The sequence below is a fragment of the Tachysurus vachellii genome, chromosome 26 (assembly GCF_030014155.1).
Source record: "Tachysurus vachellii isolate PV-2020 chromosome 26, HZAU_Pvac_v1, whole genome shotgun sequence".
NCBI lineage: Eukaryota > Metazoa > Chordata > Actinopteri > Siluriformes > Bagridae > Tachysurus > Tachysurus vachellii.
The window spans coordinates 9,549,451-9,576,046 of NC_083485.1; the positions used below are offsets into that span (position 1 = coordinate 9,549,451).

A 26,596-nucleotide genomic window follows, 5' to 3' on the forward strand; every position below is an offset into this window, starting at 1 on the left:
TGCGCTGATGCTTAACTCTTAAGTCGATGCATCCTTTCCATTCTTCATGATTGTCATGCATGGTTTGTTTTTCTGGCGTTTTGTCGTATTCTTGTGATTTCATGGATGCCAGATGTAGCTGAATCCTACAGGAGGAACTGTGTTCCGGACGTGTTGCGGACTCTTTGTGCTTTGTGCGGAATCCGGTGTGATCTATTCGGGCATGTCAGGATCACACGGATATTTACGTAGATAAATAAGAGCACTAGCCAGCTGGAGACGTGTCAATTCATCTCAATTTGATTAAAAAAAAAAAAAAAGTAAGTTTAACCATCAGCACCACTCTGTACTAGTGCTGGCGTCCGTCCTTGTGCATGTTTCTGTGTCTGTATCCAGATGATGCGTATTCATGTGTCATATAATATTAAATCACAGCTGAAGCAGAGACAGTGATAGTGATTTACTCAGGTTACTGTCACCTGCTTGTCTGTCTGTTTCTAATTTCTAAACGGTTTAAGAGACACTAAACATACTCAGAATCACACGTTTTGAAATATGTCAGTTTACACACTGCAGAAGACTAAATTTCTGTGTATTTCTAGAGTAGTAATTTAATGATATCTCTTTATTCTGGTGTTTTAGTGGTTATATGATAAGCTGTTCTGGTGGCCATTCTGTGATCACAGCTTGTATGCTCCTCCCTATGTACCTGCAGTGAGCGAAACCAAGGCAGGGTGGTAATGGAAGGCCAGTAATGGCATGTCAATCAATAAAGACCTCTTCTCAGACACCCCACCCTGACCCCTTACCTCCTCTACAGAGAATATGAGATTTTCAGAAACACACACCTTGCCATTATTCTTTAAGTGGAATAATGCACAATTGCAGCACTTTTTGTTTGTGTATTCAGTCATTCGGTCTGGGTGGTTTTACTGTTTTGCAGTTTGTTCATCATGCATAGATTTTTCTGGACAATTGGTAGCCTGTCACTGGCTTATTATGGCTAGACTGTCTCACACTCTACAGCCACAGGTTTTATCTTTCTCTCCTCCACTTTGAATGAAGTGCCGTTTAACCTGTAAGGCATACGAAAAAATCTGTTCCAGCCACCCTTCCTACCCACTGCTCTATAATTAACATTGATGTCAGAGCTTTTTTTTTCCAGCAAGGCTGTTATGAGGAATTTAATGAGGAGAAAGGATTTAAATGCTACTTAAGAGGCTGTCTGAAGTTGATTGTTGATGTAGATCAAATACATTAAGCTTAAATTTTTTATTCTATGGAAGAAATTATGTTTTCTTGATAGAGTGAATGGGGTAGACTTGATAATCGCTGCTTTGTTGTTATGATGTGCTAACTGCCAATGTCTTGCAGAAAAGAGAGAGACTTGGAGAGAGAGAGAGAGAGAGAGAGAGAGAGAGATCAAGTGCTCTTTAGGGCAGCATCGGGATCTAGTAGCCAAGCTTAAGTGCATTGCTATTGATGCGTAACACTATAACACATTTTATGCTATGGCCTCTTTGGTACGGTCAATAGTGTTTTCCCTTCTACTGCCTATTGCTATTCCTTTCCTTTTACCATGAGATGGAATGTGTGGTCAGACCGTATAAGCTGGCATCATCATTATTATTATTAGTCTGGACATGAGGATAAAAGAGATAAGTGGAAGATTTTCAGCACATTTTCTGATCCTTTTGAATTGTTTTATTTTCACATCATGCTTGTGATGCTTTGTACTCTTTGTTCCTGTAGCACCCTGCTGCCTGTTCAGTGTTTTGGGTATGTGTTCAGTGTTACTCATAAGGTTCTTATGAATCACCACAATGTTGTTTGAGTGTAATCGGAGCCGTACTTTTGCAAAACACTTCCGGAGCTTTGACCACCTCATTCATACATGTAAACACAGGCCTGTCATCACAGGCTTGGTTGTTCACTTGTCCTATGAAATTGAAACAGATTCATTCTAAGCAGTGGTAGAAAGAGCAAGATAAGAAATATACAGGTAAATATGACTTAAAGTAAAAGCAATCATGTTGTGAAAATCTTGTGAAAGTCTTGACACAGCTAATCTAAAAGATTTCTACATCTAAGGAAGCATTTTGGACATTTATGTTGCACTAATCAAGTAAACACCACCTCAAATATAAACAGTATATCAAGATGGGTAAAGTTAGCTGACTAGCCCACTTAGCCAAAGGCTGCTGAGGTTTCAGTGGCTTGCCAGGTTTGTTTGCTAGCTTGTAGTTCAGACCATGAAAATATCTCTGAATAATACAGTACAGTGGTGTGAAAAAGTGTTTGCCCCTTCTTGATATATATTTTTTTTTTTTGTGTTACACCTTAATGTTTCAGATCATCAAGCAAATTTAAATATTAGTCAAAAGATAACACAAGTAAACACAACATGCAGTTTTTAAATGAAGGTTTTGATTATTAAGGGAAAACAAAATCCAAACCAACATGGCTCTGTGTGGTTTATCATACCTGAGTTCAATTTCTCTAGCCACACCCAAGCTACACATCATACCAAGAAATTCAGGAACAATTGAAGTCTATCAGTCTGGAAAATGTTATAAAGCCATTTCTAAAGCTTTGGGACTCCAGCAAACCACAGTGAGAGCCATTATCCACAAAAGTACAAAGACAAGGAACAGTGGTGAACCTTCCCAGGAGTGGAAGTCCAAGAGCACAGCGACTCATCCAAGATGCCACAACAGACCCCACAACAACATCCAAAGAACTGCAGGCCTCACTTGCCTCAGTCAAGGTCAGTGTTTATGACTCCACCATAAGAAAGAGACCGGGCAAAAATGGCCTGCATGGCAGAGTTCTAAGATGAAAAACGCTGCTGAGCAAAAAGAACATGAAAGCTCATCTCAGATTTGGCAGAAAATATCTTGATGATCCCCAAGACTTTTGGGAAAATACTTTTTGGAAGGTGTGTGTCCCATTACATCTGGTGTAAAAGTAACACTGCATTTCAGAAAAAGAACATTTTACCAACAGTAAAATATGGTGGTGGTAGTGTGATGGTCTGGGGCTGTTTTCCTGCTTCAAAACCTGGAAGACTTGCTGTGATAAATGGAACCATGAATCTGCTGTCTACCAAAAAGTCCTACAGGACAATGTGTGCCCAATGTGCGGTTCGTGACCTCAAGCTGAAGCGAACTTGGGTTCTGCAGCAGGACAATGATCCAAAACACACTAGAAAGTCCACCTCTGAATGGCTGAAGAAAAACAAAAGAACACTTTGGAGAGGCCTTAAAGTCCTGACCTGAATCCTATTGACATGCTGTGGCACGACCTTAAAAAGGCGGTTTATACTTGAAAACCCACCAATGTGGCTGAATTACAACAATTCTGCAAAGATGAGTGGACCAAAATTCCTCCACAGCGCTGTAACAGACTCATTGCAAGTTATCACAAACGCTTGTGTGCAGTTCTTGCTGCTAAGGGCAGCCCAATCAGTTATTAGGTTTAGGCGGCAAGCACTTTTTCACACAGGGCCAGGTGGGTTTGGATTTTGTTTTCCCTTAATATTAAAAACCTTAATTTAAAATCTGCATGTTGTGTTTACTTGTGTTATCTTTGACTAATATTTAAATTTGTCATTTATTGTATTATTTGTTATCATAGTGTCCTATAAAGAAGTCACAATTAGCAATTACTTACTGTGCATAAATATTATAATGGCGTATTTCTACTTTAGTTGAGAATAATTGTAGTTGAACCCCAACCATTATTTAATTACATTACATTTTCAAGGCAATGAAAATCTTATGTTTTGCTCCTTTTCTTAAAGACCTTAAAAGTACACATCCAGTTATTTCAAGTTGATATAAGTCATATTCTAGATAATGGTAAATATTAGTTATTTACATAATATGTTACTTATTAGTAATTAATTAGCAAAATAAGTATAAGCATATACTATATAATGTTTTAAAAATTAATCTTAGTATTGTAACATTTTTATACTAGTAAAGAAATTACACTCAATTAAATTAATGTAATCAGATAAAACATTCACTTTTAATACTTGATCACATTTTTTGACTACAATTGTGAGTGGATACTTTCACTTTTAATCGAAAAACAAATCCTGGTAAAACGTATCTTATTCATGCTCCTGAGTTTGTGTAAATTACACATAAACTGTCTATCTAATGTCAATATCAAATGATTGAATTAAATTCATGTATGAATTTATGGATTACTGTATTTATACTGTAAATGGTTTATACTGTCAAGTTTAAATTGCTTAGTTTTGGTATATTTAGAGAATTCAGCAGATATGTTAATCTAGAGCATCTTAAGCAGATGTGTTCATCTAAAGCATCTTAGTGAAGTGCTTTGTAGTCTCTTCAAAAATACATCCTCATACGTCGTTCATTAGGTCATGGACTAAGAATGCCTTTGAGTTTTGTTTTGTTTTGTTGAAAAAGTTTTGCTATTGTCGTTAATTAAAGTGGAAAATGAAAAATGATTGAAAATTTATGGAACATAATGAAGAAAAGCAAGCCAACACAATTCTTTAAATTAAGATAAACAAAACTAGTCATTTTCTCATGAAAAACTGAAACGGTGCTGTGTATGTGGAGAAAGAACCTTTATGGTTGAACAGTTATTTAGTTTTTTTGGGTGTCAGAAAATACAAATGATCTGTGTCAAGGAAAATATGTTCAGTTTGGCCTAGTCAAACATTTACACTTTACTAAAACTTTATAAATGAGGCCAATTAGTTGTACTTTCTACTCTACATAGATTATACTTAAGTTAAATAATTAATGTCATATTGTCATGGTTATGATGAATTGGTGCTTGATTACAATTCCCCTCTGCCCCTCATTCTCATATAGTACAATATATGACATGTTTGTAGCCCTGCTTGCCATATGTTTATTCATTGCTTGTATGATTTTGCTGTTTTGTTTCTACTCACTGTTTCAGTTCACTCACTTTTTTTTTGCATAAATAAACAAATATGTCATATATGCCATGATTTGTTTATTTATTACATATATGTTCACACTTACTTTATCAAAACTGAAATCATACCAAATCTAGACTACATAGACAACACCAAATGTCAAGGTTCAACAGAATCAGAACAGAGATAGTGATCTTTTGAGCTTGTTCAATTATGAGTAAAGCTCGGCCAGCTCTCTGCCTCTTGTACCACCCTCTACAATCAGATTTCTTGTGTCTCACCTCATACTGGTTTTTGTCCCAGACCTCACCAATCTGAATGGCAACAGCCATTATAATTACTGTTTTTTGCAAGTTTATTGAACCACTTAAATTCCGAGACGAATAATGACAGACTTTGTTCAGAAGAATTGCGCTGGTAATTGAGTTGTGTTTAGGTGTTGCATTCAAACACATCAGAGTCGTGGTTCATCGCAGATAATGAAAGATTTCAGCTCTCATTAGACTCTCACAGCTGTAGTGTACAAAAGAACTCATTATTCATCAAAGCACCTCTCTTTATCTTTTCGTTTTTAATTCTGTGTGATATATTCTTGTTCAGATTTAATCCTTTATACAGTCTATAATCTCTATATATAATCAAAACATTTGACCCAGAGGGGGTTGGGTAAAATCATATGATCTCTTTTCCATTAATCATAGTTGAAACTAGGAACTAGATCAACAAAGAGATAGGAATTAGAAAACAATAAACTTGGAAAAAAGGAACTATGAATATATAAAATAGGGGAATCTGCGACCAGAGGTAACCTTAATTAATTGCTGATTATAATAGGAGAAACAAATATTTAAAGTGGCTCGCATAAATATTCACTACTCTTATTTGGTACATGTTTCCAAATTGTAAAAAAAAGTTAAAGTTCTATTTGACCCTTGAAAACCCAGTTAAATTAGTTCAGTTTTAGTCTGGTACAACCATCTTTGATTGGAAGACAATAATAAGCTGTTCTTGTTTTGCTAACTATAACTATAGTAACTATTGATTTTCCTTTATTTTGTTTTAGTAGTTTGGGCTATTTTGTGTCAATCAGTGAGATTTAATCCCAGTTAAATTCAGTTCAAGTTCTGGTTGTATAATAGATATTTATACACAGGTACTTGGGCACTAATGAGACCAGACCATACAAACGAAAACATTTCAGGGGAAAAAAATCAGGAAGTTGGATTCTGTATAAATATAGGAGTCCCATCATTGTTGACAATGTGATCTTGTCAACACCTTCTGACAGTGTCCCTATTTTACAGATTGCTGGTATGGCTGAAAAGCCTTTAGAGCCAGGGTCGGTCTCCATCCCTATGGACCAAGTGACCAATCGGACAGGAGGAGCCCCTCCAGATGCACCCATTTTGACCCACCTGAAGAAAGTGGAGAACCATATCACAGAGGCACAGAGGTTCTCACACCTGCCCCGGCGCTCGGCCGTAAACCTGGAGTTTACTGAGCTTTCCTACACTATTCATGAGGGCCCCTGCTGGAGGAGAAGAGGTAACGAGCTTATAGTTCAAGAAACAGTTAGGAATTTCATCATTTTTAAAATTGCTAACACAGCCGCTTCAAGGTTTTTTCTTCTTCTAATGAACGGAGTTGTCTTGTTATGTTTTTTGTTATTAGATATATTCTTTGGATTCACTTAAATTCTCTTAAATTATACTTGAGATCTAGTGAAATTGTGTGAGAAATTGATGCAACTTTTTAGCCAGAATTCATTAGGATTAGCAACAATCCAAGCTAATGTTTTAAAGAACCATCATACTTGTTAGAAATCTAAAATCTGCCAGTCTACATTTATGGTATTTGTCCATTTAAAACAGGTAAATACTTAAAATAATTCCTTTTGTAAAATACTGTAGTAGTTTCCTGGGATATTGGGTAGTTTGGTTAGCATGCGGCAAACATCCAGTGGTTAAACTGTGAAAAATATCATCAGGGAAGTGGATTCAGATGATAGTTAGCTAGCTTCCTAAAGGAATATGCAGTGTAGTATAAATTAAATAATGTCACAACCCTGTTAAATTTATGATTTGACAGGCTTTATTTCTCCTGATCACTGTGATTTTACATTCAACCAAATAATCTGTTGAAGCTCAATCTGAAGGGATTTCCGATCAGATTGAAAGGTGTGGTGTAGATCAGGCATAACCTGAGAAATAGAGAAAGCCTTTTAAACGCCTGAATATGAGTATTTTTTCAATCTGAGTCAAAAATGCCTTTAGTACATTGGTTGAAATATATAATGCAACTGTAGATGTGATGAAATTTTAATTAAACAGTTCTGTCAGAATCTGCAATCAGACAGATGTATTTGGACTGATGAAAATGGGTGCATGTAAACACCAAATGTAATATCTCAGTGCACAATAGTTTTTTTCTTTCTGTCTTTTTTTTTAATGTTATTCCTCCGTTTCATCTGCCTGTAAGTGACTTGTAAGCTTATGCTGCCAAGCTTACATGCAGTGTGTGATTCTGTGCCAGAAAAGAAGTAGGTTACCAAACTGTATTTTCCTCCAAGTGACACATAGCAGAGGTAACGTTTTCATTTTCTCCCTTACTACTGTGATCGATACCGATTTATCATGCATCTTCCTGCTCATTATTCTTTCACTTCCAGATTTTCGACTATGACTCTTAACTCATACACTATAAAAGACTTACACTCACACTACAGTATTTTATGTTTTTTAACACACTCTCCACCCTGTGCTCTTGCTTCCTAATGGTTTGTGAAGTGCTATACTCAGCAAAGTTTAGACAATAATTCACTTTTGTACACCAACACACTGCTGAGCTATCTGCTGTGCTTAACAAACCCTCTGGATTAAAACCGGTTCATTAGCCATTTAACTATTTACACACATACAGTGTGTTGTAACATTAAAGTGCTGTGTGCTTCTGCAGTGACATGAATGTGCTCTCACTCATGACCTTGTAATTCCTCTAATTCCATCATAAAGTAAAGAGAGAAACTAATACCAGTAACACACTCATGTAACATGTTTGTCTTTGTCCTGTCAGCAGACGCTGGCGACACACACAATGCTGACACACATATCAGCATCCCTGGGGGTGGGGGGGCGGAGTGTGGATGGTGAAATCATATCGATGTATCTATGCATTACACATAACGGGACAGAACAGTATGACTAACAATCTGATACACACTCTTAGGGCTAAGGGTCTTTAGAAATTGATTTTTATTCAGGATGGTGCAATATAAATTTAAATCAGTTCCTTATGCATGATGCTTGATGCATCTTAATTTGTAACTTTGATGCAGTACATTACAGAAATTAGGTTTTAAGCTCTAATGAATTTCCTTTAAAGCTTGCAGAACTAATTTCACTGTTTACATCATCATAACAATTCTGAATTCCAAGAATATAACTATTCATTAGTTTAAATGTTTATGTTCATAGTAATGTTCTGCTCCTGCTCTGGACTTGGGGCACATTGAGATGAGGGAGGGACATTGAGGGACATTGAGGGACATACACCTATTCATACACTATGGACAGTTTAAAGATGTCAATTGGATGCAGTGCATGTCTTTGTATTGGGGAAAGAAAACTGGAGAACTCACAGGAAATCCTCAGAGCAACATGGAGAACATGCACCCACAGGGCAAAGGCAGGAATTCTACCCCAAAAACCAAATTTACTGTAACATCAAGTTTTCAGCAGGCGTTATGCCTAAATGTCAAATCATATATGTAGTGACCATGTACAGCTAATAGAAATCAGTTTTTCACTGCATAAGTATGAGTTCAGCTAAATGCTAAATGTAAACGATGAGAAAGCATTAATGTGGGTAAATAAATAAGAAAAAAAAATCTGAAACATTAACATTAACATGATACTTCCGCAAGGTTTTATTTGTTCAGCACAAATATGTAGTGTGGCACTGTCAGTGATCTCTGCTTGTGGTGGCAGAAAATGATAGGAACACTAATATCCACTTCATTTTCTATCACAGCGGCTCAGATAATAGTGTCAGCCGTACTTCGGATCGCAGGTTTATATTCAGATGCTCGTTTTAACGGTATTGTTTTTTTTTATTAATAAAAACACACACCGATGACTGATACTCTAATAATAATAAGACCAATAATACATGAATATAAATGTGTTGTTATTTATAAAAGAAAAACGCGTACAGAGACATTTATGGAGAGATTCCAGTATCAATGATTTGTAACAGTTGGAAAACGTTTTAGGACAGAGGAGTTTGTGCTTACTATTTTTTCTGGAAAAAGAAAAAGAAAAAAAAGGACATTTGCGGATCTTGTGGATCATAAGGAAATAATATTCCAATCTATCATATTCAAATATAAAAAAAAAAAACAAATCGTGAATATCGGTACCTGACAACTACTGTTTACTACAACAGTTCTCCCTTTTAAGCCACATATTATAATATTTTGTTCCTTTTATTTTATTCGCTATTTGTTTGTTTGCTCTGTGTTCCTGTTTATGAACAGCCTCAGATAGATCTACTTGGCTGAGTCATGGAGGCTTTGACTCAAAATGCTGATAAAAGACGTGGCCTTGATTTATTGTGATATTAGACACCTGATAGACAGCATCCTCACAGCATCCTGTTTTCCTGTCAGGCAAACATATTTCCTCTTAAAATTAAACCTCAGAACACACGCACACATGCACGCACACACACACACACACACCTCATTTCTGACAGAAAGACACATTTATTTTCTTGACCTGTCTTCCCAAAAAAAAAAAAGTTCAAGGGCCTTACAATCTCTTTCAATTTCTTAAAATCATGTTGTATATTCGAGAATAACTGACAGTTTGTGTAGATTGTGTTCATTTTGAAGGACTTGTATTTGACCTGATTTCATGAGCTATTCAAGTGTAGTATCATAAAAGAAAACAATGTAAGCTACACAGTACACGAGACAGAACGAGTAGACAAATGTAGGTGTATGGCTGCTCTCGCTCCTTCCTTTAACATCCCACCGTAAATGTCATGCTGTGTCACTGTCGTCATTGTTGTTGTTTTTAAACTTTCTGATTGATTGATCTCCCTCTTCCCCATGTCTTATGTGATTTATTTGCTTTCTGCTTCCTCCAGTCTCTTTGTTTGATGATTGACGTCGCCTGTCCTTCTCTTTCTTGATAAATTCTACCACATAAGATTTTTCTCAATATTGATCTATTTCTTAAATGTTTGAATCATCATAATTATTCTGGCAATTTAGGAATTAACACATTTCATTATCATTTTATTATTATACACTCACACAATCAAGAAAAATGGGCTTTCCTTTCACCTTGTACATCATGACAAATTACATAATAATAACGACCAATATGTAACTGAAACGATAAAGTTTCAGAATATAACTGCTTTAAATGGAAATGTTTGTGATTTATCACACTATAGCGACTCAACTGTTATTACAGTCAATTGGAAATTAGTTTTTGAAACCAAAAAAAAAAGGCAGTCATTTTGAAATTGTCATTAATTAAGCAACTTCAATTTGTAATGGAATACTGCTGAATCATGATCATTAAAATTTTATACTGAATCTCTCTCTCTCTCTCTCTCTCTCTCTCTCTCTCTCTCTCTCTCTCTCTCTCTCTCTCTCTCTTTCTTTCTCTCTCCCTCACACACACACACACACACACACACACACACACACACACACACACACACATGCCACTGCTGTGTAACACATACACACATACAATCATGGCACTGTCAAATTATTCAGCAGCTGCTTGCACTCATCTCAATTCAATAACATCCGTTCCCCCATTTAAATTTTAATTCACATATACATAATAGCTGTATCTAATTATTGACATTAAATGATCACTTATAAAATGAGAAAATGAGCCAAAGATCCTAAGATTAAATCTCTGCTAAAGACAGAGACATCTTTTCTTTTATCGTGTGTGTTTTGTTCTTTAGCTTTTGCAGCTGGTTTTGAATCAAAGCTCGATTCATATGATCATCTTAATCATCAGAAAGGTTTATTTTCTTGATTTCCAGGTCACTTTTCCTGATACTATTTGAGCTGACAGCATGTCAGTGTGATATGAGCTATTGTTCTGGACAAGGGTGTCAGGTTTGCCTGTTCGATCCCTCTAGATGTGCAGAACTGAATGTACTTTAAATTGTCTAATGAAACACAGGGAGCAAAAAATGACATTACGTTGCATTTGAGAGCAAGAACGAGAAGGTAAGAGATAGAGATTCACCAAGGTAAACATCAGAGAAGAGGCTTTTATCAGTGATGTCAGACTGATGGTGCACAGTGACATCAGCATGAGCCAGAGTCTAAATTAGTCCATAAATCACATTTATCAGCTGCACCACATAACAGAAGACTGAATTCATTTGTTGGCTGATCAGTATGCGACACACATCATGTAGCTGATTCATTGGCATGCCACCCGCAGCACTGATAGTTTTAAGGCGATGCGACGCATATGTACCTTTGTTCCTACAGTATTTCATCTCATTCACTCTCTGCTCCTGTCTGGCTCTTTCAGAATGTATTACAACATGGAGACCGAGTGACTTTAGAGCTGAAAAGACTAATTAAAGGAGATGGTGCTTCTGGCAGTGCGATCTGTTCATATGGACTATTTATACTATACTTAAACTACTTCTTTGAGTCAAATCCAAAATTATTGCCACATTTTATTAGAGTGGACAAACAAAACTTTATACGAAGTACTTTAAGCGCTTCAAAATTAGACAAACTGTCTTTCCTCTAAAATATTTCAGTCATAAGATGTAACAGATCTCGACAAGACATTTACTGTCGACTTCAATATGGACACCTGAACCCCTGCTCAATCGTGCAGTTATCCAATCAGCCAATTACAGGTAAAGAGCTTCAGTTAACTTCCAGAACAAATACAGGTATCAGTATGAGAAAAAATGTCATAGGAACCATGGCATGACTTTTTTGTGCCAAATAGGCTAGTTTGAGTATTTCAGAATTGTTGAACTCCTGGGATTTTTACACACATTGCTTTATATCATGTCCAAACTTAATCGTAAAGGGGCCTGTGTGGGTGCAGGTTTTTATTCCAATTATGCAGGATCCACATCTGATTCCATCACATCTGATTAATCAGTTAATCCTAGTTAAAAAACATACTCGAGTGTGGATTCTGCTCGGCTGGAATGAAACATGCACCCACACAAGCCTTTTCCGGATAAGATTGGACACCCCTTGTTTATAGAGTTTAAATAGTTGGCAGCCATTTTGTTTGGACATGCTGACATGTTTGCTGAGACCAACCACTACCATCAACAACCATAATAAAAAAAAAATAACCAAAGGAAAAAATAATAGACGAAATGTTGCAAACTGGGAGCTGTATAGTGGAAAAGCAGCCACAATGACAATAAAATATGGTGGTGGATAGTTAAAGCTCTGTAGCTGTTTGACAGCTCTTTTCCAGGGGACCTTAAACTGATGGCATCAGGAATTCCTCTAAGCACAGTGATATTTTAACCCAAAGCTAAGTTGATTCTGCCAGGATGAATTATTCCTTAAGATACTGAGCTCAATCATGCGTTCAAATCAACCCGGACATGAAATGAGTTGAAGAGAACATCCATATGTGTAATATGTACAAGAACAAGCTTAGAAGTGTTCTGCATGAAGAAGAATTACAAAATCTTTCTAGATTCCTTTCATACGTTTCAGGAGGAGACAGGGTTGTCATTCCGTTTACAAATGACTTCTCTCAATTTTGAGAAATATTGTATATTGTGAAAAATATATCTAAATAAAAATATCACTTTTGCTCATTTATCATTTTTCTTATTTTGCGGGGTGCCAATAATTTTGGAGATGCTTCCCTCTGTTTTTCTGTTAGAAATGTACATATACAGAATCAATATGTGTAGTTCATAGTTGTAGTCTGTATGTACAGTCTATGTGTTCCTTTCCAGTATAAGCGGTGTGTTGTTGTCATGCATCATCAGAACATTTACATGATAAAAACCTTTCTCTTACTGTATGTTTAGTTTAGTTCTGGTTGGATGTGGTTCTGATGTGATTTATACTGTATTCACGGTGAAAGCGGGAGGGTTTCAGAGAAGATATATTCGTTCCACTAATTAGAGTGTTTTACTCCATCATGCTGTGCTGCACACTATGCATTAGTATGAACACCTAGATGTCTGCATGTCAAAGCTCATCGTTCCTTGTGTGTGACACTGTACTTAAAAGACTGACACACAATCGGTGTGCTGAGATGATTAAAGAAACGCAGAATGACTAATGAGGCATACAGCATAAGTTAGCAGAAAGCATTCTAGACATGAAAATGGAGTTGAATGGAAAAAGACATGAAGTGCATGAAATTACATTCTGGTTAAAAGTTAGAATATATTACATTATATTTCATAAATCAACACCATATGATGGTGTTTATGCATACAGGTGTTTCCTGTGTTAATCTCTTTAAAGCAGACAACAAAAATCATCCTAGTTGTAAAAGTACATTCCTCTTTTCTTATTACTTATATTGTTGGTTCATTTAACTTCAGTTGTTTTAATATTTAATTTCACGTTTGGCTGAGATTTACACATCAGTTCGGCTTGAATATTTGGGAAGATCCTACTGTCAAAGTGCTGTTATATGGTAACTGTTATCAGTTAAATGCAAATAGTTATCCATTATCTGTCAATTTCTGTTAGCCCCTCAGAAAACAGCTACAGTATATGTGGAAACATTCTTCATGTTGCACATTTTACACTATTTAGGAAAAATAATTCCTAAAAGCATATGGTAAACAAAATTAAGAGGATGACTGAGGACAAATGCAAATACCTCCTTAATGCCATACTGTCGAACTAGCAGAGCAGCTTCTCCAGATGACTATAGCAGCTTCGCTGTAACAGAAAAAAGTACAAGAATGAATTTTTTGCCCGCTGCTGTCCAACTCTACAATGAGTCAGCAACGAGTTTGGGGAACTAAGTGGTCGCTGGAGACGATGGACACACCTACCAATTTTGTATCCGTGCTACTACATTCTTACATAAGCACTGCATCTTTATTTATTTGTCACTTGTTATCACTTTTAACACAAGTACCTGACAACCTGTTATATATATGCATGGATTTATTATGCATGGAGTGATTAGTCCTACCTGTTTATTGTGTGTTTTCTACTCCAATCCACTCCACTCTACTCTACTCCACTCCACTCTACTCTACTCTACTCCACTCCACTCCACTCCACTCTTATATACTCTACTCTACTCTACTCTACTCTTATATACTCTACTCTACTCTACTCCACTCCACTCTACTCTACTCTACTCTACTCTACTCTACTCTTATCTACTTACCTCCACTCCACTCTACTCTACTCTACTTTGCTCTTCTCTTCTCTTCTCTTCTCTTCTCTTCTCTTCTCTTCTCTTCTCTTCTCTTCTCTACTCTACTCTCACTCTAATTGTGAAATTTAATCCAGAGATCATGCCATTTATATCATAACGCTGTTGAACTCTCACATCTGAGTGGTCAGAAGATGTTGGACAGTCATTCAAGCAATAAGATTTTAGTTAATGTACATTATAATTTCTGTACCAAAAAAAAATGTTATGGAGACTATTATGGCAGGTGCACCACATAAACAGAGCAAAAAAAAAGTGTGTAATTGTTTTGGTTGAGGTTTACTTTAAGACATTTGTAAAACATTTTTCTAGAGCTTTCAGGGTCATCACTTTTAGCATTTAAGCTTTGAGATCTTGGAGAGTATACAGAACAAAGAGCTTTATGGTTTCTTGGTAACACTGCATCCTTATGTCTTATTAACTTCAAGACAAATGGATAGAGAAAGAGTATATATACATAGCATAATATTTCACACTTATTAGATTATTACTATATATTTCACAGAATATTATAAATGTTATTCTGTACAACAGTAAGGACCACAATGACTTGTATGTATCTGATATGTGCAGGTTGTAAGGCGCTCCTGAAGTGCTTGTCTGGCAAGTTTTGCAGCCGAGAGCTCACTGGAATTATGGGGCCGTCTGGGGCTGGAAAGTCCACCCTGATGAATATTCTTGCTGGGTACAGGTAAGTCCGAGCAGGAGACAGTGTTGAAGAGATTAGAATATTCATGGAGATTCATTCTTCTCCTAGAACCAATTTTCTGTCTTTTGATTTGCTTTAATAGTACGCCATCCATTTTCATTTAAAAATGTAATTCATTTTTATAATATGTTTATTCAGTGATATATTTCCCAGTGGCTCTTGCACCTGTCCACTTTATTCCTCTTGCCCTCGTAGCTGTTTAATAATCATTATCAGTATAACACAGCTTGTTTTGAATGTCCTGTTTATCTTTTAATTTTTTTCTTTGTGTATACCTTTTACTTTTTCTTCTAATTCTTTACTGAGATCCATTTACACATTAAAATACAAGTTCACGGTGTAAATTGTTGGTTGTATTAGCTTTCATTACTCTCTCTCTCTCTCTCTCTCTCTCTCCCTCTCTCTCTTGTAGAGAGACTGGTATGGAGGGTCAGATAATGGTAAACGGGCGACCGCGTGACCTCCGCACCTTCAGGAAGATGTCCTGTTACATTATGCAGGATGACATGCTGCTGCCCCACCTCACCACACGTGAGGCCATGATGGTAAGATTTTCTGTGCTGAAAAAACATTTACTTATTGTATGTTTTCACACACCATGCTTAATCTCCTCTGTTCCACTAATCACATTCCTCTCAGTGATGTAAACATTCTATTGCAGGTTTCAGCTAATCTTAAGCTAAATGAGAACATGGAAGTAAAGAAGGAACTGGTGAGTGAAACAAACATGTTTTTTTTCCACCTGATTTCATGGCTGTGATGTTGCCAAAAAATGACTTGGCAATACAAATGAACTACAGCTGTTATATTAACTTACAATAACTAATACAAACAAATAAGTTGTAAAATGTTCTTATTAATACATTTAATGTACTAAAACATTAATCATGTGCACTTTTGTGACAGGTGAATGAGATCCTCACTGCTCTAGGCCTGCAAGAGTGCGCGCACACTCGTACACACACTCTGTCCGGAGGTCAACGTAAACGATTGGCTATTGCACTGGAGCTAGTCAACAACCCCCCTGTCATGTTCTTTGATGAGCCAACCAGGTACTTTACTACTTATATGCGTATATGTTCAATTACCCTCACTTTATTAGGAACAATCCTGTACTGCTGCCTATTCATCCAATCGGTTATCCAATCAGCCTGTCACGTGGCAGTGTGATTCATATAATCCTGCAGACAAAGATCAAGAGTCTATGTTCATATTAAACATTCCTGATAAAGTGGCCAGCAAGTAGTAATTTGTATTTAGAGTACTGTACCTGCAATTGTGTGTGTGTGTGTGTGTGTGTGTGTGTGTGTGTGTGTGCCAGTGGTCTAGACAGTTCATCCTGTTACCAGGTGGTTTCTCTAATGAAGTCTCTTGCTCTGGGTGGACGAACCATCATCTGCACTATCCACCAGCCCAGTGCTAAACTCTTTGAGATGTTTGACAAGGTACCAGACAGTATTTAACATTGAAAACAAAACAAATAGCCAAACTTAATAATCTTAATAACTTAATCAAGTTATTCATGAGATAAACAAAACTGATAATAGTGCATACTCTAAAAAGCTCATTCAAATGGAGTTTGTGTCTGCTAGTACACCTGAGTTCACACTTCAGCTGTGGTATTTTTTTCATAGTGATTGAGCTAGTAGTGTTTAATCGTAGTAGTATAAAAGTAGTATAGCATTGCTTAATTGGCAATTAAAAATGCCACAGGTTATTATAGAAATGTGATAATAAGCTGTTATGCACTAATTTTATGTCATTTTCCCCTACTCTCTGTGCTCTGTGTTACAGCTGTATATTTTGAGTCAGGGGCAGTGCATATATAAAGGCACAGTCCCATACCTCATCCCCTATCTGAAGAACCTCGGACTCCACTGCCCTACTTACCACAATCCTGCAGACTTCAGTATGTGCACTGTGTTTGTGTGTGTGTGTGTGTGTGTGTGTGTGTGTGTGCGCTTGCGTGTGTGCGTGCGTGCGTGTGTGTGTATTTTAGTTAAAGAATGTGTGAACGATTTTATTGGGTCAGACTATTGGTTATTCATATATTATTTCTTACTAGTGAAATAAGTCTATTTGTCAATTTTGTAATATACAGTACCAATAGTCCCTGTTATAGAAAAAGTCCTTATTTTCATGTTCTGTGGTATACACTTGAAAGATGACTTCATCTGGCCCATCTGATCCCACTAAGACTCTCTTACCTGGAAAGGTTCAAGAAGTTTGCTGGGACCATAGCATTCTCCCCAACTTCCCACTGTACCATAGAGAACATCCTGACTGGTTGCATCTTTCTGTGGTACAGCTGATGCTTTGTCAATATCTGTAGGCCTTTCCATAAAGTTATTAGAACAGCAAAAAGAATATAAAACAACACAATTCCAGCCATACAGGATATATTCTAGACACAGTGCCTAAGGAATGCTCACAATCAATCAGATTTTAGTTCTCCAGAACACTCTCTAGTTTTCCAGATCTGGCAAATATGATCATGGATGATCCATTCACAGACAAGCAGACTATAGGACAGTTTTTACCTGCAAACTAACATGTTAACCTTTAGTCAAAGGATTGTGGACACCTGATTATCACATCCATATTTTTAATCAAAGTTGAAAGCACACAACCATATAGAATATGCTTTTATTCTGTAGCATTACAATTTTTCTTCACTTGAACTAAGAGCACTAGACCTTCTCTGGCTTGACAGCACCCCTGTGCATGAAGTGAGGGTGGCTTGCCATGGTTAGTGTGGAGGTACTTGAGTGACCTTGACAAATCCCTGACATAAACCTCAATGAAAACCTTTGGGATGAATTGAAAAGCTGACTGCCTCTGAGACTTGCTCGCCCAATATCAGTATCTGACCTCATTAATGTTCTTCTGCAAATCCCAACAGCCATGTTAAAAAAAATTAGTGGATAACATTCCCAGATGAGTGCAGGTTGTTATAACAGCAAAGAACAAATTCAATCTGGAATAAGATGTTGAAATGGCACATATGTTTGCGATGGTGAGGTCCACAAACATTTGGATGTCATTAATCATCAATCATTCTAATGTTCTGTTTTTTTCTACAGTCTAAATGGTTTGTGGACACAGTAGGAATCCTCTGAATCTCTAAATCTTCTGTATAATCTCTGTGTGCTATCCATCTGTTTTGCTACAGTAATTGAGGTGGCATCAGGAGAGTATGGTGATTTGAATCCTGTGCTTTTCGAGGCAGTGCAGGGTGGCATGTGTTCAGACGGTGTCAAGAAGAACTCCAGTGACAAGAATGATCCTACATCGTCCTGCCCAACTCAGTGTAACAGCGTGAGTGGCACGTACAATTGTTTGTGAACAAACAGTGTTAACCATTGCACTGATCTGCTTCACACCTCATTTTTTTTGTACAGGATTCAGGACACATCGAAAAACATACTTTTGCCACCAGCACGCTCACACAGTTCTGCATTCTTTTCAAAAGAACTTTTATCACTATATGTAGAGACATGGTAAGATTTCTTAGAATTATGAATATTTTACTACATGTTATATATTTAGCAAATCTTCATTCATATTTGAGGATTTATAATTGTGTGTCCAGGTGCTGACCCACCTGAGGGTGATGTCACATTTGTCTATTGGAGTACTGATCGGCCTGCTGTACCTAAACATTGGCAATGATGCCAGCAAAGTGTTCAACAACACTGGATTCCTCTTCTTCTCCATGCTCTTCCTTATGTTTGCTGCATTAATGCCAACTGTCCTCACATGTAAGGACTTTTGCTGTGCTTCAGTTTTACATTATCCATGCAATTGATAAAACTACCATGACACTATATATGCATGTGTTTATGTTTACCATTGATGTATGGCAATAATGTAAAAATTGTGATTAAGATTACTTATTTTTTTTGGATATCCAGAAAAATCATATAAATGGTTATATTGAGAACATTCTCATCAATTGGGTAATTCTGTGCTACTTTCCCAGTTCCTCTGGAGATGTCAGTGTTTATAAGGGAGCATCTGAACTACTGGTACAGTTTAAAGGCCTACTACCTAGCCAAGACCGTGGCTGATATCCCATTTCAGGTATGGTGTTAATATTATTTATTCAAGAAATGCTATATACTATATCTACATATGGAAGACTGTGTATAATATTTAAAATGTGTTTCTAGACCTCTAATAATCACATCAGTTCCAAGACATCTTAGAAAGTTAGTTATATATTGATTATAATTGTTGTAACCTGGATTTAAACACATATACTGTATAACGTATTGTGCATGAATACACACACAGGCTAAGGCCTGACCAGAGAAAGTAAGTATGGCTGTTTAGTTCCACTACGAATAACTACACCCAATAGTACACTGATTTTACAGATCTATTGCACTTCCTCTGAGTACTAGTGCCACTCTCTTGGATGGATGTGTTCTTTGACAACATGACTAACTGACAGTGAGCCCATTTTCATAGCTTCTGAGAAAAATATTGAACCTGATTGTCTTTATATTGATGGAATAAATCAATACAAATAGGAAGAATTTGAAGGCCAACCAGGTCACCTTCAGTTCTAACCGGTTACCGTTTGACACACTTCTCAATATATTTTAATTATTTAATTATTTATTTATTTCTGGTTGTTTTCCTCCCTTTTTTTTTATTTTTTTTTTGTTGGGGGTAGTTAGAGCTCTTGCTCCTCTCTCTGGGGACATTACTGGTTCTTTCCCTGTTTATTGTGTGACTGAGTGCTTTTTTAATGCTCAAGGAAGGTGGATGCATCCCAGCTGTTCTGCTTCCTAGTTGATAGCATGCTGGAACTGCTATCCAAATATGGCCATAGCCATATCCTTCTAACTATAATCTATATATATAGAAGGATATATATCCTTCTAGCCATATCCTTCTAACTATCCTTCTACTCTAAACTATAAGGAGTTTATTGTGTATGTTTGGCACTGCTGGCTATGGTGACCATGCCTGGCACAACAAGGCTGCACCCCAAAGCTTAATATTGTGCATTAAACAGTTTAAAGTCCTCCTACCATGTGCTTCAGTCTTACATTGAAATTCCTACAGTGAAATTTCCTCTGGCTGCATAGTCACTTCTGTGAGCTGTTTATTTGTTGTTTAGTCCAATCTGGGCCAATGCTCACCTGCCAATGGTGGCGGTAAGATAGAACCATGATTCTATTCATTGTAAAATGTAAATGTATGTGCATGTAAAAAGTCTAAAAGTAAAAAGGTCTATCCTGTCTATTCTGCACATCAACTTAAAGGCAACTCACAATATATTTGTAGTAGTTATAGACATGGGTGTTGCATTGCTATGACACAGTAATCCTTTCCTGATAAATCATTGTCTATTGAGGTAGATTACAGTAGATTCATCTGAATATTTTATTTCATTTTATTACTCATTGAATATTATCATTGATTTTAACATATGCATTATTTCAAAACATGAAGGTTTAGTAAAAAAATAATAAAAAAAGTATTCCCCGGGGACATTTACAGTACTCAACATCAAAATAGCCACTAGTGAAAGCTTTCTCTCTCTCTCTCTCTCTCTCTCTCTCTCTCTCTCTCTCTCTCTCTCTCTCTCTCTCTTTACACCTCCACCCTCCACCAAACACAGGTCCTATGTCCCATAATGTACTGTAGTATAGTGTACTGGATGACAGAGCAGCCTCCAGAAGTTAGCCGATATGTGCTTTTCATGGCCTTATGCACCTCCACTGCCCTGGTGGCTCAGTCTCTGGGCCTACTCATTGGAGCTGCTTCCACCTCGCTGCAGGTATGTAAATACATCAAATATACAAAAGCCATTCTGATTCTTCAAAAGTATGTTTTAAGTTCACTGTTTTTTTTTTTTTTTTGTAGGTGGCTACATTCGTAGGGCCAGTGACAGCCATTCCAGTCTTGCTTTTCTCTGGCTTCTTTGTCAACTTTGACACCATCCCAAAATACCTACAGTGGAGCTCCTATGTTTCTTATGTCAGGTCAGTAGCAGCCTTCAGAATTATAATGTAATATCTCATGCTGTAGCAGAACCAATCCACAAAGCTCCATTTAGTATTTTTAGACATGGTGGCCTGCTGACTTACACTAAATCCACATGTTTGGATTCAATACAAGAATCAATTATTTAATGTAGGCCTTAGAATAACTTTACAGTCCTGCAGCTGCAGCCACAGATCCTCTGCTTCAATTATTAAAGTTTTTTCATTAACTAATGCAATTTTTTTAAATAACTAATGCCTCACTTGGGGCTACAGGATGCCAAATGTCTAAGTTTAATTCTCTTTTCTTTCTGACTTTATTTGACCATTTGAGGCCATTTAGATACATTTAGATGGCAACTGATTTCAAATAAAAGTTTCAGTGAAAATATTACATGTAAATATAAATAGATATAAAGATTAAATATAAATGTGAGTATAAAAATATTGTGTGGTTGCCAGGTTTACACCATACTCTGCTAAGTTTTTGATATATATATATATATATATATATATATATATATATATATATATATATATATATATATATATATATATATATATATATATTTTTTTTTTTTTTTTTTTCTTATAAAAATAACAAAAGGTATCTTATTTTTTTATGATGATGAAAAGCATTTTTACTTTAATCAGCAATTGATCTATTATCTATTATTTTCCTGAAACTGCAAGGTGTTTTATCCCTCTTATGCCACAGACACTTGCCAACAGTAACTTGTATGTATTAAATGTATTAAATATATTTTATCTATTTATAGATTTATCTAAGTATTATTATGTAATGCCTAACAAACAAGAGAGTCCTGTTTGCAGTTACATTATAAAAAACAGCAGGTCAATCCTGACATCCTTCCAGTGTTAGAAAGCATAAAGGAGCAGTCTAAACCCTGACTACTACCAATTGCTAACACTGGGGACTCCTTACAAAATTGATTAAAAAAAATAATAAATTTAAATCTCCTCACAGAACACTGAGCTGTGTTATTACAGTAACTTAATGAAGATCTTCTGACCAATCAGAATTGAAAGTTCCAAATGAGATCTATGGTATAATACAGTTTAACTCATGCTTCCACAGGTATGGCTTTGAGGGTGTGATCCTATCCATTTATGGTATGAATCGAACAGATTTGGAATGCCCTGGCCTTGTCTGTAAGTTCCAGAAGCCTGAGGAAGTGTTGCAGCTGTTGGATGTAGAAGACGCAAAACTCTATGTGGACTTCATAGTGTTAGGAATTTTCTTCCTCGTTCTTCGGTTAGCCACTTATCTAGTGCTGCGTTACAAAGTCAAGTCCGAACGTTAGGGCTTGACATCAGATACTTCACTTATTTTCATTTATAAAATAGTTTATGTTGTGGAAGTAAACCTGTGCAATGTCTTCATTCACTCAAACTAAAAATATTTTCTTTATGATTTTTTTCTTGGTTCGTTTTTTTTTTTATTAGATAATCAGGAGTGACAGCACAGGATCAATAGTGACAACAGAATTTTTTTATGCTTATTTAAGTTAATAATTTTTCTAGTCATGAATTAGATGCAGTCCTTGTATTAGATTCAGTATAAAATGATGACCAAACTCATTATAAATAAAAAGCATGAAGGCTGGTGAATGAAGTTGAAGCTAAAAAGCAGCATTTCTCCCAACTGACAATCTCACACTTGTCCTTATATTGTGGACTCTCATAATATGAACAGGATATGAATACAGTATATGAGCAAGTGCTTGTCACACAGCCAAAAAAATAAAACCCTCAACCACTATTCTACTCAATATTCTTCTTTTGGCTCAGTTTTTAGATTGTACTTTTGGAGCAATTGAGAACTTTCTGAAACTGATTTCTTATTACAAACACAAACAGAGTTGTTCTGTGCTGAGACCTAATCAGCATACTGATGATCCCATCTTTGTTCTTCCTTGGACACATAAAGAATTATCTCACCTTTATCTACTGAAGTACATCAAATAAAACAAGGGACTCTACAAGATTTATGTTAGGTACATCTGTCAACCATAGATCTAAGGATCAAAGAATGAGAAGTAGGTTAAACTCCAATCAAAAGCAAGTTGTGTTTGTCATGTGAACCTGTCACATTTTTTGATTTCTGATCTTTTACTTCATTATGGACTTTATTTTAAGATTTTCTTTTTTCCCTTTATGTTCATTTGGATGGATTACTGGACACTGTGTATGATTTTGTTATAGTATAAATACGGAAACATATGATTCGCTGCCTACACTGAACATGATGCTAAAGAAATGAATGTTGTGAATGGGAAATTTGGAATACAGTGTAAAGAAATTTACTTTAATTTAGGAAAAAGGAAACAAGAATTTCAGCAGAATCATCTTGACCTCTTAGGAGTGTCTAATGGTAGCCTTCTTCTCTGTGGATAGACGAAATGGAGGCATAAGCAGTGCATTCATAACCTATCCTTTATTGTAAATGTGTGTCCTGCTGGAGTTGGGACTCGTGAATCATCTCTTGGGGTCATATATACTACTGAGTATCATTTCTGCCATCAGCTCTACTGTCAGCTGACCAGACTCTGTGTGATCATAATGCTGGTTGGACAGTCTGCGCTGCCTTATGGCTTATTGTATACTGCTTGATGGACTTTACTGCCTATTTATGAGCACCTCCCTGTACACTTAAGTGTATCTGCTTACTTAATTCAGCCTTTTCAATACTGCAATGCAATGCAAACGTCTGGACGATGGACACGATGTGGCTCTGATTTATGCTATGTGTTATGTCTGCTAATATATGGAATTATAATAATCTGAATATATATACACGACAAATGTAGATGTGCAATGCTGATCTTTTTATTTGAGATTAATTTGTATTTAGTTTTATTTTTATATGACTATGATGTGCAGTGCTAGAGACCGGATGTGTAAATGTAACGCGCATGGTGACTTCGGAATCAAATACATATAGGAATTCATGTTACTTATGAATTATTTCCACACTTATACACCTTATACTTTTTTTTTACTATGTAGTTTTTTTTGTTATTTTAGCCATATTCAAATCAGAGTATCCTTTCAATTTCATAAGTAAATTGGATATACTAAAGCAAGTTGTATAAAAAAAATCAATAGGAGAGAAACAGTAATGAGACCGCATCACTATTACTGCACTGAGTTCTGTTGAACTGACATATATTACTTACTGTAAAGTGGTAATTGCTCTTGTCCTAGTACAATCTCTACAATGCTGCTGCCTCAAACACAGCTTTAAGGATAGAGGGCCATTGTGCAATAAGGGGGACACTTCCATTAATGTATCCTGATGGATTTAAAGTTGTAGTGCAAATGCACAATTAGGTTTTTTGTCATATAGTGTTGATTGAATGCGGACAGGTCTGAATTAAAACGATGCTTTAGAAATGGGATCGCTCCCTAAACAGATATAATAGCAACCTTGTATCTGTAAAATCAGTACTTATTATTGTACAGGGTCCAGTCAACTAACTGCTTACTCTGTTCCCTGTTCTTTAGTGTTAATGTGCAGGGCTGAAGAGACAGAAGTGGCCCCTGATTGGAAACGTAGTAAGAGATTAAAGAATATGATGTTAAATGTCTCTGTAGAATAGAGAATAGCAATAGTATTGTTCTGTGCCTAGTGCGTGTAATATCTTCTACTACAATATATCATGATATTTCTGGGTGATTGTCTGCCATTTCTATATTAACATTGTATTTCAAGTTCCGAAATCTCATTCACATATGTCTTAAAACAGGTTCATATCAAGAGATGCCTTCATGGCAAATCATCTCATACGTCTAGACACATACATTGTTAATATTCAATCATTATACAACATATATCCCTGTTCTTCACTACCACATCAGATCAGTCGCCTTTAATTTTTATTTTATTTTATTTTATTTTTTTGCAGAAGCAGTGTGCATGCCATGAAAACAGTATACAGTGTCTTTAAAAAATCTCTTCAGTCAGAAAAAGATATGCTGCTGACAACTGCAATATTAAAAAAAAAAAAAAAAAAAGAACTGTATTTTGATTTTGTAGGTGAGAGCCATTCTGGTTTGGGATGGCTTGCACAGCTGATTGTGAAAACAGCATGCACAGAAAAGAAAAGAGGATTTCTCACATTTGTTTCTCAGTCTTCTATCTTTGTTTTTTCTGTTATTGTTTGTCTCATCAGAAATGCAAGTTATACAGTATATACTGGACTCTCTTCAAATTATTATAATAAATTCATTTATATATTATCTACACCTGTTTGCTGTGGATCATTGTACGATCACATGTCATCTCCAAACGTGAGCCAGTGAGTGAATAAAAAATGTACTTTTAATAAACCTTATAACTAACAATCCATCAACTCTGTCAAGGTCAAAGATGTTAAGATTAGAAGTGAGGTTTGCTTTGTAGTCGTTGCTTTCCTAACTTAACATTTGGTCTTATTCAAAATTTGAAATGGATTTATAAAAAAAAAAAAAAAAAAAAAAAAAAAATTGAAAGATTTGTTTGGCCTTAGAGCAAATCTAAAATATCTTATAAATAATCATCACAATGTGAAACATTAACTATCACTTACAGTCTTAGGAAATGTTGCAAGGTTCATTTAGACCACATTTTCTGTTATGTATTCATATTCGGTTGCATCTGTAATGAACATCTAAAGTATATGCTGGCTTTTTATAAAATAAATAAATAAATAATAACAGAAGTCAGCATTTATTTATTCTTTTCATTTAAAGATGACACATCATATAAAAATCTGAAGCAAAAAGAGATTTTATTCTATAATAGGACAAAACCTCAGGAAAACCCTTAATGCCTTCTGATGTAAACATCCGTCTCTGAACTGGAAAGATTCTGCAAGCGACAGTGGCCTAAAAGAAGACAAGATAGACTCTTGGCTGGCTAAAAAGGCATTTACACTTTGCTTATTTCCGGGGTTTTGTATCACCACCATATAATGATGGTGATTCACTGATGGCTGAGAGAAAAGACAGTAAGAGAATGCTGATCATTTTGTTTGTTCATTTTGTTTCCTAGCCTGATAGTTAACAGTAGCAGGGATTATCATGATGTCTACGGAATGCTAAAGTTAGCATTGTGGCACAATCTTGTGCAGTGAGTTTCAGGTACACACTCTGACCACTGGCAATAAACACGATATAAGTGACAATAAAAGCAATTTAATATGTATGTGTGTCTGGAGCATGAATGGCTCCCTGCCAGACCACCAGAGGGCGGTCTGGCAGGTGTTTCCTCAGCCATGCCGGTACAGTCCTTGAACCAGCACAAAGCTATCTGACTGGGTCTGTGAAGAACAATCAGTCATATATTTACATTTACAGCATTTAGAGACACCAATTGAGGGTTAAGGGCTTGCTCAGGGGCCCAGCAGTGACAGCCTGTTGGACATGGGAATCGAGCTCACAGCCTTCCGATTGGTAGTAGAGCACTTGGTAGTACCACATCCCCAGTCATTCTGTAATGTTTGCGGACGATCACCTCTGTTGCTGC

General features: G+C 36.2%; 1 protein-coding gene across 2 annotated transcripts; it reads left to right on the forward strand.

Annotated features, from left to right (window-relative positions):
• abcg4a (ATP-binding cassette, sub-family G (WHITE), member 4a) lies at positions 1 to 25,323 on the forward strand. Of its 2 annotated transcripts, XM_060863564.1 has the most exons (15): positions 1 to 299; positions 6,214 to 6,454; positions 14,932 to 15,049; positions 15,480 to 15,612; positions 15,729 to 15,779; positions 15,974 to 16,119; positions 16,389 to 16,512; positions 16,862 to 16,976; positions 18,240 to 18,385; positions 18,469 to 18,567; positions 18,660 to 18,828; positions 19,050 to 19,150; positions 20,703 to 20,861; positions 20,948 to 21,066; positions 22,166 to 25,323. In XM_060863564.1, the coding sequence occupies exons 2-15, from the start codon at positions 6,223 to 6,225 to the stop codon at positions 22,389 to 22,391; spliced, it is 1,938 nt and encodes a 645-aa protein (XP_060719547.1). In that variant the 5' UTR covers positions 1 to 299; positions 6,214 to 6,222; the 3' UTR covers positions 22,392 to 25,323. The 2 variants fall into 2 exon arrangements, with proteins under 2 accessions (XP_060719547.1, XP_060719546.1); XM_060863563.1 differs by lacking the exon at positions 1 to 299 and having other exon boundaries at positions 6,189 to 6,454.
• Positions 25,324 to 26,596: the final 1,273 nt, after the last annotated feature.